The 16721-nt window shown below is 46.2% G+C and overlaps 1 protein-coding gene across 1 annotated transcript; it reads right to left on the reverse strand.

Moving 5' to 3' along the window:
- Nucleotides 1–14390: 14390 nt before the first annotated feature.
- LOC121866241 (classical arabinogalactan protein 9-like) lies at nucleotides 14391–16406 on the reverse strand. Its single transcript, XM_042365853.1, has 3 exons — nucleotides 16381–16406; nucleotides 15049–15290; nucleotides 14391–14962 (listed from the first exon to the last, which is right to left on the reverse strand). Exons 1-3 carry the CDS (start codon nucleotides 16404–16406, stop codon nucleotides 14391–14393), a joined length of 840 nt encoding a protein of 279 aa, XP_042221787.1.
- Between the last annotated feature and the right edge of the window lie 315 nt (nucleotides 16407–16721).

Genomic DNA, 16721 nt, shown 5'->3' on the forward strand with positions numbered 1-16721 from the left:
TCACAGATGTCCCAGGTTTGACTCCTGACTAGTGACGTATTGTTTGTATATTGACAAAGAGACACACACACACACACACACACACACACACACACACACACACACACACCCTTCACTTATAAACCACACTACAGTAACCCCCACCTCACCCCCCACCACCACCCACCTCCCAGAGCATAATTATAGGGAACTTGTGGGTCGTATAACACGCCTACAACTCCACTACTAACGACCACCACGACCGTAACACTATTTTCCGGGTCGTGTAAAAATTATCGCCCAGGACAGTTATGGTGTGGCAGGGAGACAGTATTTCCGGGTTGGTATTCTCTTAGGTCCCGGTCGTGGCTGTGACTCAACCCGGAATTACTATTCTTTGGGGGTAATTATCGGGGTTTGTTTCACCTCCCCGTATGTGTGTGTGTAAATATTGGTAAAGATGGGTGGCGGAGGTGGTGGTGGTAGTTGTTGTTGTGGTGATTCGATATTATTATTATTATTATTATTATTATTATTATTATTATTATTATTATTATTATTATTATTATTATTACTTCATCATTATTATATTTATTACTGCTATCAATATTACTATTAATTTATTATTATTATTACTAACCTAATCTAACCTAACCAAACCTAACCAAGGTATAGTTCTTACCCTGTTATATGTGTAAAATACAGTATATTTCTACACTTAATAGGTACACACAACCAGAGAAAATATATATAAAACCAGTAAGGTATAGCCTGCCTTTGGGTCTATTGTAGCTAACGTTTCTGACAATATAAAAACCGAAACACAACACAACACACCACACCATAACACACCATAGCACAACACACCACACCATAGCACTGCACCACACCACACAACACACCACATATATTTCTCTCAAGTTTAACATGTACATCCCCCCCCTCCCTCCCCCCCCCACCAGCTTTTCAACAGTGTGTAGGGGCAGGGGCGGGGGCGGGGCGGGGGAGGGGCAGATTTACCTGTGATCTGTCAGGTATTTACAACATGGACACTATATACGTGAGGTGTATGTCTCCCCAGGTGACCGTGGTGGGGACACAGACGCTAAGTTAGTCCACGGAGAGAGTTTCTTTGTCACTGACCTCCCGTGTATGTATGTATGTATGTATGTATGTATGTGTGTGTGTGTGTGTGTGTGTGTGTGTGTGTGTGTATATGTATGTATGTGTGTGTATGTATGTATGTATGTATGTATGTATGTGTGTGTGTGTGTGTGTGTGTGTGTGTGTGTGTGTGTGTGCATATTTACATAGCACAGCAGTAATCTCACCAACAATAATGATCCACATTACCATGTTAATAGACCTCTGCTGACGTCACTACATCCTACACACACACACACACACAATATCACGTCATCAAAACAATGTACACATACATTTCTTAAAACACACACCAAATACACCACACCCTCTACACACCCTTACCACACCCTCTACACACCCTTACCACACCCTCTACACACCCTTACCACACCCTCTACACACCCTCACCACATCCTCTACTCACACTCAACACACTCTTTACACATCCTCTACACACCCTCACCACACCCTCACCACACCCTCTAACCCACCCTCACCGCACATGTTAAACCCAAATTAAACCCTAAACCACTCTTTTTGATCAATACTTAAACCTCCTTAAAACAGCTACATTTATTACACAAACAAAATCATAATTAAAACACTAACACCAATTTATTCACCTTTCGTAAATATAGGAATCAGAAAATCGGCCCAAATCGCCAAATTCGCCCAAAATCGCCAAAATCGCGAAATGACCAAATTTGTTTACTGCAGTTCGCCAAAAAAAAAAATAATCCTGACTGAGAAAAAATATTACATAGGAGTGTTATGTTGAGTCAATGATCGGTTTAACTCCGCCACTCTCTGTTTGTTTGTTTGTTTGTGTTTGTTATAATTTTTTGTTTGTTATTGTTTTTGTTTGTTATTGTTTTTGTTTGTTATTGTTTTTGTTTGTTATTGTTTTTTGTTTTTTATTGTTTTTGTTTGAAGTGTTTTTGTTTGTATGTTATTGTTTGCTTGTTTGTTTGTTGTTTTAATGTATATAGCAGTGTACCCGCGTGGTAATGGTGTTTGGTGAAGGATAAGATGAGTTTTGTAGTTATATGAAAATTATCACTAAACTACCCTGACCCAGATTGACCTGACATATGACCTCACTACCCTGGCATATTATTGGTTAGATTAGATAAGGTCAGGAAAGTTTAGATTAGGTTTAAGTTTGGCTGGGCTGGGCTGGGCTGGGTTAAGTTTCGATTAGATTGAGCAAAGTAAGGTAAGAAATTCTGTTAGGTTAGGTTAGGTTAGGTTAGGTTAGGTTAGGTTAGGTTCCTCTCACTTCTCCACCAGATGTGAATTATAGGTATAAAAGAAACACCACGAGTGAGTATGTTTGTGTTTGTGTGTGTGTGTGTGTGTGTTGTGATGTAAATATTAAGAGAATAATAGGCAGGTGTATGTGGCTCTCCAACACACACACACACACACACACACACACACACACACACACACACACACACACCAGCATAAAATATATTTCACAATATAAAAAATTCAGCAACACATTCAACACTAATGAGCACCACTGGAAGCTGGCCAAAAATATATTAAACAATCTATATATACAGTGAAACACGCCACAGGGCCCCACACTCCACTGAAACACGTCACAGGCCCCCTCCACTGAAACACGCCACAGGGCCCCACACTCCACTGAAACACGCCACAGGCTCCCCTCCACTGAAACACGTCACAGGGACACCCCACTGAAACGCCACAGGGCCCCCACTCCACTGAAACACGTCACAGGGCCACACCCCACTGAAACATGCCACAGGCTCCACACTCCACTGAAACACGCCACAGGGCCCACACTCCACTGAAACACGTCACAGGGCCCCCAAACCCCACGCAAACACGCCACAGGGCCCCACTCCACTGAAACACGTCACAGGGCCCCCACACCCCACTGAAACACTACGTCAGGCTCCCACACTCCACTGAAACACGCCACAGGGCCCCCTCCACTGAAACACGTCACAGGGCCCCCCAAACCCCACTGAAACACGCCACAGGGCCCCACACCCCACTGAAACGCCACAGGGCCCACACCCACTGAAACACGTCACAGGGCCCCCCACCCGACTGAAACACGCCACAGGGCCCCACACCCCACTGAAAAACATCATTTATTACAGTCCCAAATAAGTTTTTAAATCACCACTTTACCAGAAACAATAATTCAGTGTTGTTTAAGCGCCCTGTTCCTCTATTTCCTAACTACAAAAAAACAAACCAAGTTACAACCCAATATAGTTAACTTTTATCTCTTCATAACCAATTTGAGAACCATTAAATACCATTATAGTCCCCTTTTATAACCCATTAAAACCAATTTACTAGTCATTAAAATATAATAAGTTCTTCAAAACCCATTCGAACAACAATTCTCATTAGTCTCTCTCTCTCTCTCTCTCTCTCTCTCTCTCTCTCCACACACACACACCCTGTACCCCACTGGCCACAAAATGTCTGACGAACTAAGTAAAGACTCCACAACCTTTTAAAGACTGATTACGTCTCAAAGTAGAATAATTGCTGGACATAACGAGCTGGGAAACGAGCCCCCAGGGAGGTCTTAATAATCCAGCACACTTATGATATTTCTGGCTAGGTAATGGGACGAGGCAGGACCAGTCAGGCTTCGAACCCCTTATGGTCATGTGGCCCTGTGAAGTATTCTTAAGCCGACCACATGAAGTTTAGATAACCCTAGTTTGTTTTACCTGAAGATTGGACACCCTAGTTTGTTTTACCTGAAGATTAACCACCCCCATTGCTGTCTGAAAAGGTTGGGTTAGGTTAGATTAGGTTAGGTTGGGGTGTCTTATCTTCAGTTGAGTGGAAAACGCTCATGTGAGAAATTATTTGAACCTCCCTCTCCAACACTACCACCTCTCACCCACACTACCACCACTCACCCATACTACCACCCACACCACCACCACTCACCCACACCAATTACCTCACCCACACCAACACCACCATTCACCCATTAATTACCACCACTCACCCATACTACCACCCACACCACCACCACTCACCCACATACCCTTTCACCCTCCCCTGTCACCCACTAAACACCATAACTTATTTTAAATCACCCATTAATTGTTAAAAGTGTCGAAATACGTCATAATGTGTTCCTGGCCAATATCATTTGACCACCAATGACGTCATATGTTTACCTCCAGGAGTGACGTCACCAATATAAACAATAAAAAAAATCGATTACAAAAATAAATACAATAAATAAAATTAATAAAATAAATAAATAATACAAGACAGACAGACAGACAGACAGACAGACAGACAGACAGACAGAGACAGACAGACAGACAGATAAATAGTTTCTGACAAATATTTAATAGGAAAATTCATCAAGGAGACATTTTCTCTCCTACCTCCTATTAACCAAGCAAGAATTAAAAACACTCATTTATACTCAATAATTTAAAGCCATTCCTTGGGCCAGTAATTCACCTCATCCATTTTACCTAATTTATAACATTAATTAATTACGGCATAAATTGACTCTAACAGTTTATCTTGTGTTATTAAAGCTATTAAACATTATGTGGTTAATAGGATCAGTTAAAAAAAATTATTAAACCAATTTTAATACGTTTCCCTATTATGAAATGTTGTGGTTAAACCCTTTTTTTTTATTAAACCAATTTTCATAAGTTTCCCTATTATGAAATGTTGTGGTTAAACCCTTTTTTTTATATTAAACCAATTTCATAAGTTTCCCTATTACGTAACCAATTTCATAAGCCTACTATTATGAAATACGGGAGTTAAATCCTTGTATACTAAACCAATTTCATAGGTGCTCCTTATTACGCAATATGGTAATTATGCCCAATTTATTAAACCAATTTCATAAGCGTCCCAATTACTCTCAGTATAGCCTATTTCAACCATTCTTTTGTAGCATCGTATTTAATAGGTCATTTCCTCAGACTAAAATTTTAATGTCCGTTTTAATTGACCTTTTAGACATTGATAAATAGGACACTTACTATTTTAGTCTTGAAATAGGGAGTTGTACTATTTATTTCCCCCCTATTATATAACAAGTTAATATAAGGCCTATTATGTTTATTTTGAATTATGTCAAGTTGTTCTATCTAGGTTAATCCAATCTAACCTAACCTAACCTAACCTAACCTAACCTAACCTAATCTTCGTCAGACATTCAGTGTGAGTGAGTGAGAATGAACCAGTCAGTGAATTAATGACTGACTCACTGACTGACTGACTCACTGACTGACTCACTGACTCATTCCTTCACTCACTCAAACCTTCCCTAACTATGACACACACACACATCATTAAGAAATTAATTAAGAATCACCTTATAGTTGTTAAAAAGGACCCCGTTATACGCTAATTACCCCCCCCCTCCTCCCATACCTTAATAACCCTCCCTATTAGCTTTAATTAAATAGATCCTTCGTGAATTAACTCCTTAAGTACGATGATTGAAGCTTTTGAGTACGTTGATTTAACTTCTTGAGTACTACGTCAACGTACTCAAGGGGGTTATGGTTTGGAGAAATTGCTCTCTCTCTCTCTCTCTCTCTCTCTCTCTCTCTCTCTCTCTCTCTCCGATTCCAAAAGTTCCTGTCTATTTACTCTTCTCCTCCTCCTCCTTCTCCTCCTCCTCCTCCAAACTTTCCCCTTTCCACTCTCTTCTCTCCCTCCCCCTTTCACCACACTTTCTCCCCTCATAACTACTCTCCCTTCCCTCCATTTTCAAACTTCTCCCCTCACCTCTCTCTCTCTCTCTCTCTCCCTTTATCACCAGATCCTACTTTCTCACCCCTTCCTCTTCCTCCTCCTCCTCCTCCTCGTTCAGTAGTCTCCCCTCGGTCTTTTCCCTCTTCACTTAACAGCTTATTTTATCTCCCCTCTCCCCTCTTCGCCTCAATCGGCCCTTCTCTCTCTCTCTCTCTCTCTCTCTCTCTGTTTTCCTGTCATTTCCCTTCTCCTACTCACTGCCTACTCCTCCCTCCCTTTCTCTCCTTCCTTCCCTCTCACCCTGTCCCATCTCTCCCTTCCCTTCCACTTTCCCCCTTTCCATCCTACATCTTCCTCTCCTCATCCTCTCCCACCTTTCCTCCTCTAGTCCTCTCCTCTTCCTCTCTATTCCTTTCCCTCCTCCTCTCCCCTTCCTCCTCGTCAGCACATTATTCAATATCTGCCTCTCCCTTCTTCATTGTTTCAGCTCCAGGCAAACTATTTACTCCACGAGCTCTTTTACTGCCGGCTCTATATCCAACCCTCACTCCCTCAGGGCTCTATTGACGGTCCTTATTCATCTAGGGCTCTATTTGTGGTCTTTACTCAGTTATTTAGGGCTCTGTTTACGGTCTATATTCACCCTGGGCTCTGTTTACGGTCTTTACTCACCCTGGGTTTTACTTACGGTCTTTACTCATCCTAGGGCTCTTGTTTACGGTCTCTACTCACCCTAAGGCTCTATTTACGGTCCTTAATCACCCTAGGGCTCTATTTACGGTCTTTACTCACCCTGGGTTTTACTTACGGTCTCTACTCACCCTAGGGCTCTCGTTTACGGTCTCTACTCACCCTAAGGCTCTATTTACGGTCTTTAATCACCCTCGGGCTCTATTTACGGTCTCTACTCACTCTGGGCTCTATTCACAGCCTTACCCAGAGCCCACAATAACTCGCCGACCCTTCCCTCTGCCTGGCCAGATTAATTCTCTCAGTCGCCCCCTCACAACGGAGAAAAAAATTACATAATAATAATGAATGAGGCTCTCAAGTGACCCCAAAATGAATTTGCCTGGTCAAGAGGGGCGGATGACCTGTGACCTTTCAGCACTCTTCTCTCCCTTCCTCCCTCTCTCTCCCTCCTTGCCCCCCTGCCTGCACCCCCCCCCCTACTTCTTCTGTCTCTTGTGTTCCCCCTTCCTCATACCTCCCCTTCTCTCTTTGTGTCTCTTAACTTGTGTCTCCCTCCCTCTTTCCGCCCCTTCTCTGTCTCTCTCTCTTTCTCTTAATTTTATTCTCCCTCCATCCCCCCCTCCCTCCTTCTGTCTCTTGAGTCTCCCTCCCTCCTTCCCTCTCCTCCTTCTGTCTCTTGAGTCTCCCTCCATCCTTCCCCTCTCTCTTACATTGCCAATTCCTTTCCATTTTCTTTCTGTCTCCTCTTTTACTATGGGGGCCTCTCCTCTTCCACGATCTCTCCCCTCTTTACTGTGAACCTGCCCCTCTCCCTCTCCCCTCTCACTGTGCTCATGCCTTCTTCTTACCCCTCCCCTCTCACTGTGCCCCTCCACTCTCTTCCCTCTCACTACCTCCTACCCTTCTCAATTTGTCCCTCCCTCCCTCCTTACTTCCCTCTCCTCTTTTAGTTTGTACTTTCATCCTCCTCTCTTCGTTTCTCTTTTTTCCTCCTCCTCATTACCTCCTTCTCTTCCTTCCTTTCTCTTCTTATTTCTCTCCTTCAACCTATACTTCCTTCTTTTCATTCTCTTCCATCACCTTTCCTCTTCCTTCCTTCTTCTTCCCTCTCCTCTTCCTTCCCATTCTGTATTCATCTTTGTCACTTCAAAATCAAGCCTGAGTAATATTCTGCAGTGGTTACACACACACACACACACACACACACACACACACACACACACACACACACACACACACACACACACACACACACACACACACACACACATCCCCCCACACACACACCACATCCCCCACACACACACATCCCCCACATCCCCCCCACACACACACATCCCCCCCACACACACACACACCTCCCCACACACACACATCCCCCCCCACACACACACACACATCCCCCACACACACACCTCCCCCCCACACACACCACCTTCCCCCACCCCTCCCCCCACACACACACAAACATGGTAACAGCTATCTGCATTTAAATAGGTTTTTGGTGAAAAGTGTTAGATATCTATAACAAAATTTAAACCTTGATGTCACCAAGAGTCACAGTTGGTGCTTGAACTATTAATCTTTTACCTGTATATAAATAGCGGCGATTGATTACCTGTGTGAGTTAATTAGGTCAGGTGTTGTACTTATTTATGGGTAGTGTTTGGGTGTTTGTCTGTTTATCTGTTTGTCTGTCTATCTGTCTGTCTGTCTGTCTGTCTCTCTGTCTGTCTGTCTGTTTGTCTGTTTATCTGTTTGTCTGTCTATCTGTCTGTCTGTCTGTCTGTCTGTCTGTCTGTCTCTCTGTCTGTCTGTCTATCTGTCTGTCTGTCTGTCTGTCTGTCTGTCTGTCTGTCTGTCTATCTGTCTCTGTCTGTCTCTCTGTCTGTCTGTCTGTCTGTCTGTGTCTGTCTGTCTGTCTGTCTGTCTGTCTGTCTCTCTGTCACTGTCTGTCTGTCTGTCTCTCTGTGTCTGTCTCTCTGTCTGTCTGCTCTGTCTGTCCTGTCTATCTGTCTTCTGTCATTCTCTGTCTGTCTGTCTATCTGTCTCTTCTTTTTCGTTCGTACTTCAAATTATATTTCTATCCCCCACCAATCGCTTCTTGTTCTTCTTCTTCTTGTTCTTCTTCTTCACCTACTCTACCTATTTTACTTTCTCTCCTCATTATCTTTCCTCTCTCTCTCCCCATCTTTTTTTCTCCATCATCAATTACCTTCCCATCCTCACCCTTCCTCACCTCTCACCCTTCTCTCTTTCTCACCTCTCCCCCTTCCCTCACCCTTCCTCTCCTTTCACCCTTCCCTCACCCTTCCTCTCATTTCTGACCCCTTCCTACACCTCTCACCTTCCCTCACCCTTCCTCTCCTCTCCTCTTCCTCACCCCTTCTCTCACTTCGGCCCTTCCCTACATCTCTTCCTTCCCTCACCCTTCTCTCACCTCTCACCCCTTCCTCAGTCTACCTCACCTCTCACCTCCCCTCACCTTCCTCCTCTCACCCCTTCCTCACCCTTCCTATCACCTCCTCACCTTCCTTACCTCTCACCCTTCCCCTCACCCTTTCTCACCTCTACCCCTTCCCACACCTCTTCCCCCACCTTCCCACATCTCCACCCCTTCCCTCCTCTCACCCTTCCCCACCTCTCACCCTTCCCCACCTCTCACCTTCCTCATCTCTCCACCCTTCCTCTTTCCCTTCCCCTCTCCTTCCCCACCTCTTCCTCCCCTCTCACCCCTTCCTTACACCTCTCTTCCCCTCACCTTCCTCTCTCTCACCCCTTCCCTCCTTTTCTCTCCTCTCACCCTTCCCCTCTCACCCCCTCCCCTCACCTCCTACCTCTCCCTTCCCACCTCTCACCCTTCCACACCTCTTACCTTCCTCACCCTTCCCCACCTCTCACCTCTTCCCACCTCTTACCTTCCCTCCCCCCACACTCACCTTCCACACACCTCTTACCTTCCCTCCCCCTTTCCCACACCTCTCACCTTCCCTCACCCCACAGGTCTACAAAGGTTCCACCTTTCCGTTCATCTTTTCAAATTTCATCAAAATGTGCTGACAATAGTGACTGACGGCGGCAGATGTGGCGTCAGCATCACGGCACTATCTGCCTCACCTTTTGCTACTGCTCTCTCTCTCTCTCTGTCGCGTTATCCACTACCAACCTACTACCACTTGTGTCTGTCTGTCTGTCTGTCTGTCTGTCTGTCTGACTGTCTGTCTGACTGTCTGTTCAACAAGCTTTTCCTCTTTATTTTCTTTCATTTATACCTACATGTATGTATGTAGGTATGTATGTGTGTGGGTATGTATGTGTGTATGTATGTATATACTGTATGTATGTGTCAACGCTCCATGAACATAGTCTAGTCTTTAGTAAATAAAAATAAATAAGCAGGGTGGTCAAATCTACAGGTGACAACAAACATGAACCTCACAATAGAGACCAAAATTATGAAAGCCCTCCTCCTTACTGACTCTACCTTCACCACCTGTGCCTCAACCTCCTGGCAACCTAACCCTTCTTGCACTGCCTCACTCCTTCTTCAACCTAACCTACCTTCACCACCAAGTACCTCAACACTCTAGCAACTAACTAACCTACCTTCACCACCTATTGCCTCAACACTCTGCTTCTTACTAACCTAACCTGCTTCACCTGTAACCTCAACACTCTAAGCCTAACTCTAACTTCTAACTAACCTAAACCCAACCTAACCTACCATCACCACCTGTACCTCAACACTCTAACCTAACCTAACCTAACCAAGCATAGTGAGAAAAAAGTGTATAAATAAAGAGAATAATTGGAAGGTTTTGGAAGTATGAGAGAAGCTGACAGTATTTACATGCTAAACGTCGCGTGGCTGAAGCTTTCTAAATGTCAAATTAATAGAATATGTATGAAAATACATTATGGATGTGAACGGCGGCGGTACAGGGGAACAGGGGTGTGACAGGAGGTAAGAGTGTGAGCAGGGAGTAGAGGTGTGACAGGAGGTGGGGGGAATTGTGTTAGGGAGGAAGGTGTGACAGGAGGAAGGGGGTGTGACAGGGAGGCAAGGTGTGACAGGAGGTAAGGGTGTGACAGGAGGTAGAGGGGTGTGGCAGGGAGGTAGAGTGTGTGACAGGGGAGAAGTGTGACAGGGAGAGTAGAGGGGTGTGACAGGGAGGTAAGGGTGTGTGACAGGAGGTAAGAGTGTGTGACAGGGAGGGGGTGTGACAGGGAGGAGGGTGTGACAGGGAGGGGGGTGTGACAGGGAGAGTAGGGGTGTGACAGAGAGTAGGTGTGTGACAGGGAGGAAGAGAGTGTGTGACAGAGTGAGGTGTGACAGGAGAGTAGGGGGTGTGACAGGGAGGTAAGGGGTGTGACAGGGAAATGGGGGTGTGACAAGGAGGCAGGTGATGTGACAGGGAGGTAAGGGGTGTGACAGGGAGAAGAGTGTGATGAGAGAAGGGGTGCTGGGGAGGAAGGGTTGTGTGACAGGGGAGGTAGGGGGTGTGACAGGGAGGTAAGGAGTGTGACAGAGGCAGGTGATGTGACTGACAGAGAGTGAGGGAGAGAGTGTTTTATGTTCAGTCGTTTTCCTCAGAGATATAAAGTCGCTCATATTTTTCCATAGGTGCTACTTGATCTCTCTCTCTCTCTCTCTCTCTCTCTCTCTCTCTCTCTCTCTCGGATCAAAATGGCGTCAAATTTACACCGGGACTCCTATATCTGCCTTCCCCTCCTCTCTTCCCGTTCCCCCACTCCTCCTCAATTTCCCCCCACTCTTCCTCTCCTCCCTCTCCCTATTCCTCCTCCTATTCCCTCATCTCACTTCCCTCACCCTCACCACACTCTTCAATCTACTGAGGCGTATCTTTGTGAATCTGGGTTACGCCTCCGCCTACATTCTCAAGCTCCTGTCGACCCAGCTGGGGACGTGAGGTGGGGGGCGGAGGTGGGGAGGAGGAGGTGGGAGGAGGAGGAGGGTGGGAGGAGGAGGTGGTGGGGGTGTGGGTAGTGCTGTGTATGCAAACACTAAGTTACTGCATGCAATAATCCTTGCTGTCACACCCCCCCCCCTCGTTCTTACCCCTCCACCACCACCACCACCACCACCCAACCTGAGAACTGTGGAGCGCAGTTGGTGGTGGTGGTAGTGTGTGTGTGTGTGTGTGTGTGTGTGTGTGTGTGTGTGTGTGTGTGTGTGTGTGTGTGTGTGTGACCTCTGACCTCTACAACTCAACTCTCTAAGATCCTGTGACCCTATCAGATCATCATATTCGTGACCTTTGACCCCATGATACCTCATATACGCGTCAGTCATTCCCCCATAACTTACCACTCCCTGCGAGCCCTTGACCTCCCACAGGTGACGGACACTATACTTATGTACCTGGTATTAATTTTCCCCAGTCACTATACTAACATGTATCACCACAGCCACACAGCGGTCACCTGTTGAGGGTGGTGGGCCCTGACTCACTCCTCATTGTTTATAAAAAATACAATAAACTTAATTAATATCAAATATTATATCAAATTAATATACGCTAAGAAGACATAATAACATCAATAATAATAATAATAATAATAATAATAATAATAATAATAATAATAATAATAATAATAATAATAACGAAATAACTAGAACAAATGGCTAAATTAGATAAATTCCGATTCAGAAAAGATATAGGCAAGCACTGGTTTGGTAATAGAGTTGTGGATATGGAATAGGCTACCGAGTGCTATAGTAGGATCGGGACGCTAGGGAGCTTCAAGACGAGTTGGATAGGCACATGGAAGTGCTGGGATGGTGTGAAAGGATCTGCCCTGTATGGGCCAGTCGGCCTCCTGCAGTATCCCACTTTCTTATGTTCTTATGTAATAATAATAATAATCCAATTCAGCCTCAGTACAGCACCACCTCACAGAGAGAGCTGAGAACCACCACTAATACATCCTCCTGACGTCCCAGCACCAACCATCATCTTTAACTGCTGATGAATCCTAGTTGCCTCTCTCACTCTCTGGGACTCTGGGATACTCTGGGACTCTAATACAGTCTAGTTTCCACTGGCTCTAAGGTTCGTTCACTGACTAGAATATGGGAGGGACTTATCTAAACACAATGTCACAAATGTCAAAAAATGAGAATACTATAAAACCCATAAGCTAGATACAGTCACTTAGGAACCATCGGAGTTTTTGTGTTTAGTAGCTTTGTCCCGTCTGTGTGTACACCTGAGACCTTACCTGGTTAGTGTAGGTGTTCTGATGTATACAGGTGTACCTATATTATTGTTGTGTTTGTGGTGTAGTTCGAATTTATTTTGAAACTGGTGGTATTTTAAAGATGAACCCTTAAAGACGAATCCTTGGATATGAATCCTTAAAGGTGAATCCTTAAAGACGACTCATAAAGATGAATCCATAAAGATGAATCATAAGACGAATCATAAGATGAATCATCAAAGATGAATCTTAAAGACGAATCATAGGGATGAATCCTTAAAGATGAATCCATGGATATGAATCCATAAAGATGAATCCTTAAAGACGACTCCTCAAAGATGAATCCTTAAAGATGAATCCATGGATATGAATCCATTAAGGTGAACCCTTTAAGACGAATCATAACGACGACCCCTTCAAGACTTCCACAAGACGACCCTCTTAATATGACCACTGTGCCTCAAGACAACTCCTTGAAAATGATCCCTCTGAAGACGACCATTTCACCACGACCCTTTCAGACGACCCACACACCTCCAGGGGGAAGAGTCGTTCGTCCTTAAAATATGTGTTATTGGTTTTCTCTTTTGCTCGTCTCCCAAGTTGTTCTCACTCATTCATCTTGTGACTCCCCGCTGACAGTCTCCCCACTCCCACTTAGCTCCCTACCCCCACTCTCCTTCACCCCAGCTACCTCTCCGCTTCTTCCCTCCTCCTCTCCTCAGTTATTCTTCTGCCTCTCCCAGCCATCTCTCGCCTCTCCCCCCCCACCCTTCGCTTCTTACCAGTCACCTCTCCCCCTTTCCACCACCTCATCTCCCACTGCTGTATACGCCCCACCTGCCTCCCAAGCTTCCCTCCCCTACTCCCCGGGTGCTGCATACTCCCCACCTTTCCTCCCTAATCCCTAGGTAGCATACTCCCCACTTGCCTCCACCGCCTCCCCTCACCTACCTTACTTCCCCATCTTCCCCTCCCAAACTCCCCATTTGCCTCCCCAGCTCCTTCTACTCCCCCGGTGTTATATACTCCCCACCTCCAGTACCATGACAATATCTGGCTCGAAAAGGACATTTCCGGCTCCATCACGACACCCACCCGGTTCGAACGCGACAAGAATCCGGCTCCAATACGATGATATCCGGCTGGTACAATGATACCCAGGTCGGAAAGGACAATACCAGATTTAAACACGATGATATCCGGCTCGAAACACAACAGCATCCGGCTTTGAGTACCATTATTATCAAACCTCAAAATAACAATACCAATTACGAACCCACCAAAAATATATCCCCCCTTCCTCCCCTAATGTATACAAATAATTACCCCATGGGACCCCCTCCTCTACCATCAGCCAGTCCATTTATATTAATTACCTTAATTACCGATAGTCATTAAGCCGGCACCCGGAGTGGCCGCTCCGCTAATCCGGGGTTCGAACCCAGCACTCGTGTTCAATTATAAATACTGTGACAGGAGAACGTGACTTCATTATGGAGGAAAATAATTGGAAAAATAATGGGGTATGTCGCTTTACTGTTTGACTGGCAGGTGACTGGCTGCTGGTGACTGGTGACTGGCTGGGGCTGGTGACTGGCTGCTCAGGCTTGTGACTGGCTGCTCGGGCTTGTGACTGGCTGCTGGTGACTGGCTGCTGGTGACTGGTGACTGGCTGCTCGGGCTTGTGACTGGCTGCTGGTGACTGGTGACTGGCTGCTGGGGCTGGTGACTGGCTGCTCGGGCTTGTGACTGGCTGCTGGTGACTGGTGACTGGCTGCTGGGGCTGGTGACTGGTGACTGGCTGCTGGGGCTGGTGACTGGCTGCTGGGGCTGGTGACTGGCTGCTGGTGACTGGTGACTGGCTGCTGGGGCTGGTGACTGGCTGCTGGGGCTGGTGACTGGCTGCTGGGGCTGGTGACTGGCTGCTGGGGCTGGTGACTGGCTGCTGGGGCTGGTGACTGGCTGCTGGGGCTGGTGACTGGCTGCTGGTGACTGGTGACTGGCTGCTGGGGCTGGTGACTGGCTGCTGGGGCTGGTGACTGGCTGCTGGGGCTGGTGACTGGCTGCTGGGGCTGGTGACTGGCTGCTGGGGCTGGTGACTGGCTGCTGGGGCTGGTGACTGGCTGCTGGTGACTGGTGACTGGCTGCTGGTGACTGGTGACTGGCTGCTGGGCTGGTGACTGGCTGCTGGTGACTGGTGACTGGCTGCTGGTGACTGGTGACTGGCTGCTGGGGCTGGTGGCTGGTGGGGTTAGTGACTGGCTGCTGGTGACTGTTGGGGCTGGTGACTGACTGTTGGGGCTGGTGACTGACTGGTTGGGGCTGGTGACTGGCTGCTGGGGCTGGTGACTGGCTGCTGGGGCTGGTGACTGGCTGCTGGGGCCAGTGACTGGCTGCTGGGGCTGGTGACTGGCTGCTGGGGCTGGTGACTGGCTGCTGGTGATGGCTGCTGGTGACTGGTGACTGACTGCTGGGGCTGGTGACTGGCTGCTGGTGACTGACTGTTGGGGCTGGTGACTGGCTGCTGGGGCTAGTGACTGGCTGCTGGTGACTGACTGTTGGAGCTAGTGATTGGTACACAGTCTGTTCAGTTATACCTACAGTCAGAGGTTCAGTTATACCTACAGTCAGAGGTTCAGTTATACCTACAGTCACTTATACAGTTACAGCCACACAGTTACCACTCAAACCTCACAATCATCAAGCAGTCATAAAGAAAAAGTTACAAAACGACAGGTACAGTCACCAACAGTCTAACGTCTATACACCCTTACATGTCAAAGCTATTAAAGATACAGTTAAAGGTCAGTTACAGTCATATCTAGTAATACAGTCACTTAATTCACCCCATTCATCTCTATGCTTACAAGAAACTTATGCGACGCCTATGATTGGCCGGTGTTTGTTTACATATTTTCTCTCGTGAGTTTATGAATGGCCACTACAATCCTACCAGAGACGTCCCGGAAGCCTGTGATTGGCCGGTGTTTGTTTACATATTTTCTCTCGTGAGTTTATGAATGGCCACTACAATCCTACCAGAGACGTCACGGAAGCCTATGATTGGCCGGTGTTTGTTTACATATTTTCTCTCGTGAGTTTATGAATGGCCACTACAATCCTACAGAGAACGTCCCGGAAGCCTATGATTGGCCGGTGTTTGTTTACATATTTTCTCTCGTAAGTTTATGAATGGTCTAATCCTACGAGACGTCACGGAAGCCTGTGATTTTTGTGTTTGTGGACTACAATCCTACCAGAGACGTCACGAAGCCTGTGATTGGCCGGCGTTTGTTTAATATTTTCTCTCGTGAGTTTTGTGCCGGTGTTTGTTTACATATTTTCTCTCGTGAGTTTATGAATGGCCACTACAATCCTACCAGAGACGTCACGGAAGCCTATGATTGGCCGGTGTATTTTCTCTCACAAGTTTCCATAGTATATTACACCTCCCCATTACACGTTTATGAATGGGTACTATATATGTTTACATCCTACCATTACCGTAACTTATGAATGGGCATTACGCACTTACTACCATAAATCCCCAGAGTTAATGAATGGTTTCTACTATATTGAGACATAACTTACCGTACAAACAGCTTATTCTTTGCCATGTTGACATATCACTGATGAAGTTTATGAAGGCTGGTTAATGTTTTTGTATGTCACTGAGTTTTATGAACGGGTATTACGTGTTTACAAATCGCTGGACTTTAATTTACGACAGGTGAGCGTGTTTATGTTTGATTATGGGGTTGAATTGCTTCTCTCTCTCTCTCTCTCTCTCTCTCTCTCTCTCTCTCTCTCTCCTATCTGCCTCCCTCCTTTTTCCCTCTTCCTCGTCAGTGCCTGCCTACCTCCCTCTTCCTATCTTTCCTCCTCATTGGCTCTCTCCCTTCTTCATTTCATCTCCTTTGTGTTTTCCCTCC

The sequence above is a fragment of the Homarus americanus genome, unplaced genomic scaffold (assembly GCF_018991925.1).
Source record: "Homarus americanus isolate GMGI-L3 unplaced genomic scaffold, GMGI_Hamer_2.0 scaffold21796, whole genome shotgun sequence".
Taxonomy (NCBI): Eukaryota; Metazoa; Arthropoda; class Malacostraca; order Decapoda; family Nephropidae; genus Homarus; species Homarus americanus.